General features: G+C 37.9%; 1 protein-coding gene across 1 annotated transcript; it reads right to left on the bottom strand.

Annotated features, from left to right (window-relative positions):
* Positions 1-939, bottom strand: LOC100028299 (olfactory receptor 13A1-like). The gene has a single exon (XM_056815195.1). It carries the CDS (start codon positions 937-939, stop codon positions 1-3), a length of 939 nt encoding a protein of 312 aa, XP_056671173.1.
* Positions 940-4745: the final 3806 nt, after the last annotated feature.

The following is a 4745-nucleotide window of genomic DNA, read 5'->3' as shown; positions in this document are numbered from 1 at the left end:
TTACTTATAATTATTTAATGATTGAAAACAATTTTTCAAGGCAGTTTTAAAATCCTTATTCCTCAGAGTATATATAAAAGGGTTTAAAGCAGGGTCAACAGCAGTGTACAAGAGAGTTACCACTTTACTATTATCCACTGAGGAGTCAGAGCCTGGAAAAATATAAGCATATATGATTGTTGTATAATACATGCTGACTACCATGAGGTGGGAGGAACAGGTGGAGAAGGCTTTCTTCTTTCCCTCTGTGGTGCGGATCTTTAAGATGTTGGAAATGATGAAGCCATAGGACACCATAGTGAGTACAAAATTGATCACCCCAAAATATACATCAGCAATCACTACCATGATGTTGTTCAGGTATGTGGAGCTACAGGAGAGCACCAACAAAGAGGGAATTTCACACAGAAAGTGTTGAATTTCATTAGGACCGCAAAAGGTTAATCTCACCATTAGACCAGTATTTATCAAAGAGCTGAAGACACCAGTGGCCCATACACTGCTCACTAACAACATACAAACCATCCTACTCATCATAGTTCTATAACGTAGGGGATGACAAATGGCCACATATCTGTCATAAGCCATGGCTGTGAAGAGCAGAAGCTCAATGTCCAAAAAAAACGTAAGGAAAAACACCTGTGTCATGCAGCCTTCATAGGAGATGGATTTCTTCTCCACATAAAGGTTCTCCAGCAATTTGGGAAGAACTGTGCATGTGCAACCAATATCCAAAATGGCCAAGTTAGCAAGGAAAAAGTACATGGGTGTATGGAGACCTGAGTTCAGACCAATGGCCATCACAATGAGAATATTTCCTGTGAGGGCAATGAGATAAAGAAAAAGAAGAGAGATAAATAGTAATATTTGCACTTGAGGTGTCTCTGAGAAACCTTGTAGAATAAACTCCGTCACTAGTGTTTGATTATGTAATGCCATTCAACAAGATGATGCTTCTTGTCTCATGGAGAGGAAGTTTTACACAGCACAGGCTTCCTCATGGGATTCATGGGCAAATCTGCTGAGTTCCTGTGGAGAAAAAAAATGCACAAGATTATATTAAGGTCAATAAACATTTCAGCACCAGGCAAAATGTTTCCTGTGAAAGAATCCTAAATTGTAAATGTTCTTATCAGTTAGCCTAGTACTTGAACACAAAGGAGACATTTAATAAACGCTTAACAAGGGCAGTTAGGTGGCTCAGTGGATTGAGAGGCAGATATGGAAATCAGAGGTCCTGGGTTCAAAATTGGACTAAGACATTCCTAGCTATGTGACCCTGGGCAAGTAATTTAAACCTCACTGCCTAGACTTTTCCACTTTTCTGCCTTGGAATCAATATACAATATTGATTCTAAGATGCAAGGTAAAGGCTCATTTTAAAAAAAGAAATGCTTATTAACTGTGCAAGAATCACGTCATAAAAATGATAATCACTAGGTAAGAATCTACCTGATGATTCTGACAATGATTTTTCCACTCCTATCACCAAATAAAAAGCACCATATATTTAACCAAAGAATATTAGAATTAGAAGGAATCTTAAAGATCATCTACCCCTGTTGAATTATTTTAGGAGGGAAGAAAATGAAATTCAGAATGGCCAGGTGACCTTCTCACAGATCTAGAGTACATTAGTGCCAGATATAGGAGTCAACCCCAGATCACCATAATTTCAGTTCCCACCTAATTTATCCATTTTAACAGTAAATTCCATAAGATCAAACATGCATGGAGTTTTGCTCTTATTCTTCTTCTTATATAAATGCAACCAAGTCTACCAATTTCTCTTTCAGAGTGCTGGATGCCAAAATTGAACACTCACCATGGGAAGTTGGGAGAAAGGTATTAGTATGTATTTGCTATGACATCCAATCATAAATAACCATAAGAATTCTTACCACCTTCACTCTTGTCCTCAAATAAGGAAACAATGAGGCAGTTTTAAGGGAAACAGACAGCAAGGCTCTAAAGAGGTTAGACTGAGAGTATTCTCGTGGGATTCTGTTAGGCTTGGTTCCACGGAAAGCATCTGAAGGAATAATTAGATGGTAATGTTTGTATCCTTACTACTGCAGGGACATTCAAGTTGCTTTCAGGACAGGGCTCTTGGGGAAAATTCACATAGACCTTCATCAAACTTAGATATCAAAGAGATCCTTATGAAGATTGACTCTAATGTCCTCATATTATGTAGGAAGAAATAGATTTAGGAAAAGTCATCAAATAGATTAGTAGCAGGACTGCCTTTAAAGCCCAGACATTCTGATATTAATATTGGTCTTAGTGCTGCACATATAGAATCATAGATTTAGAGCTGATAGACAACGTAAGCCCCATTGATCCAACAGCCTCATTTTATCCAATATGAAAAGAGAGCATAAATGCTTTAAATAGGAACTGAGAGAAGGAGGGAACATTCAGCTTATGAAGTAAAAATTCCAGCAATATCTTTAAGCCTTTTGGAAGTGCCAATGTGTTCATTACAAATCTTGTTTATCGATTACTTCAGTGACACAAAGCACAGTCCATACACACATTTGATAAATGGTCTTGGTCGGGTTGGTATGCCTTCATGATTCTTCACTGTTAAACCAACCAATATCTCTCTTTCTTTTCTCAGCCATCTTCATCCTTTCCCTGTATTTCTTCTCTCAAACCTTCACTATCAGGCTCCAATGGAAAATTGTCTCCATAATTATTAATAATCACTTAATTCAAAGAGACAGAGACAGGATAGAATGGTAGAAGCAGGAAGGTCAAAACTACCATGAGAATCCTCTCCAACCATTCTGAAAATAATGCCACAAAGAAGTAGAGGAGTAAAAGAACCAACAAGGAGACAGATTAAAACAACTTTCCTGCAGAGAACAACTTGAAAGGCAGGCAAAGAGCATCTGGGTCACTGGGGTGAGAGTGGACCACAGTCTGCAGGGGGCTTGAACAAAGAATAAGAAGCAACCACCAAGCCCCATCCCGCATATACTGATACTGTTCCAGGTTCTAAATCCAATGTCTAGACACTAAGACCCTTCCTAAGCCAACAGCAGTGCAACCCAATACACACTTCCTAAATTGTTGTGAGCCAGATCTATGTGTCCCAGAGTGTGGACAGGAGTCTAAGCCTGAGATTGTGATGAAGACTTGAATCCCAGTTTGGGGCAGTGTGTAGACCCAGAGCTAGGCCCCCCAGATCCCAAGAGGAAGGCCATCTGGTTATGGGAGGCTGGCTGACTCAAGGCACAGCACCAGGGTAAGGCAGTCCATGGTGTCCCTGACCTGATCAAGCCCAGATTGAGACCAAAAGCCCCTGCTCAAGCCCCAGGCAAGACTTTGGGCCAACAGCAGTCTTGGGGGTGATTGAAGCAGTAGTGGGGGGTGACTGTTAGTGCTCCCAGCTCACAGGCCATCATACCATTTGGGAAGAATTAAAACTTGTAGAAATCCAGAAATAATACTAAAGGTAGAATTGAGAAATAACTGAAGGGTAAGAGATTGTCCCATCATCCCAGAGAACAGAGACTACCTTTAAAAGAAAAGTGAAAGTCAAGAAAGGCTAATAAAAATGAGCAAATATTTAAAAAATACCTAACCACAGAAACATTTTAGGGGAAAAAAGAGAAAGGCCCAGGCACAGAAGGGGACAGTGAAAGTAAGGCAAATACACACAATGCTTCAAAACATATATTAATTGGATGCAGATTCTAAAAGAGCCCAAAAAAAGTTTTCAAAAATCAATTAAGAGAGAAAGAGGGAAAATTGGGAAGAGAAATGAAAGCAAAGCAAGAAGAAATGGGCCAAATGTAAAAGGAAGTTCAAAAACTCATGGAAGAAAATCAATCCTTAAAAATTAGAATTGAGTAACTAGAACCTAATGGCTTAATGAGGCACCAAGAAACAATAAAATCAAAAGAATAAAAAAAATTAGAATAAAACATGAATTATCTCATTGAAAAAAGAACTGATGTGGAAAATAGAATCTATAAGAGACAATTTAGGAATTGCTGGACAATCTGAAAGTCATGATTGGAAAAAGAATCCTGAATATCAAAGTAGAAGACTTTTTTTAAAGTGCCCTGATATTCTTGAAAAAGAGACATTGGAAAAGAAATCCACAGATCATCTCCAGAAAGAAATCACTAAATGACAACTCCCAGGAATATAATAACTAAATTCAAGAGTCTTAAAGCCAAGGATAAAATACTGCAAGCAACCAGAACGAAACAATTCAAATATGATACAGCTGCAGGCAAGATTGCACAGAACTTAGCAACCTCCATATTAAAGGATTGGGAAGTATGGAATATGGCATTTTGGGAGACAAAAGATTTAGGTTTACAACTCAATATCATCTGTCTAGCAAAACTGAGTATATTCTTTCAAGAGAAAAACAATCATTCAATAAAAGAGATGATTTCCAGACATTCTTGATGAAAAGACCAGAACTACATAGAAAATCTGAAGTCTAAACACAGGATACAAGAGAAGCCTACAGAGGTAGATAAGAAAGAGAAAATTTAAGGGACTAAAGAAACTCAAACTATTCATTTCTATATAGGAAGAGTATATCTGTAATTCTTTTTTTTTCCAGTAGTAGAGCAGTAAGAATGATAGTACAGAGACAGAGGATGGGAAAGTAAGATGATTAGGATGAAATGATATACAAAAAAAAAAAAGAATCAAGGGAGGGGAAGAAGATTGCACTGAGGAAAAAAAGGAATGGAGAGATAAAATGGTGTAAATAA

The sequence above is a fragment of the Monodelphis domestica genome, chromosome 1 (assembly GCF_027887165.1).
Source record: "Monodelphis domestica isolate mMonDom1 chromosome 1, mMonDom1.pri, whole genome shotgun sequence".
Lineage (NCBI taxonomy): Eukaryota > Metazoa > Chordata > Mammalia > Didelphimorphia > Didelphidae > Monodelphis > Monodelphis domestica.
The sequence above is the reverse complement of the archived record's forward strand: the minus strand, read 5'-3'. Positions and strand labels throughout refer to the sequence as shown.

Bases quoted from the DNA above. Each gene is read 5' to 3' on its own strand.
- LOC100028299 (XM_056815195.1), bottom strand. From the start codon at position 939: ATGGCATTACATAATCAAACACTAGTGACGGAGTTTATTCTACAAGGT.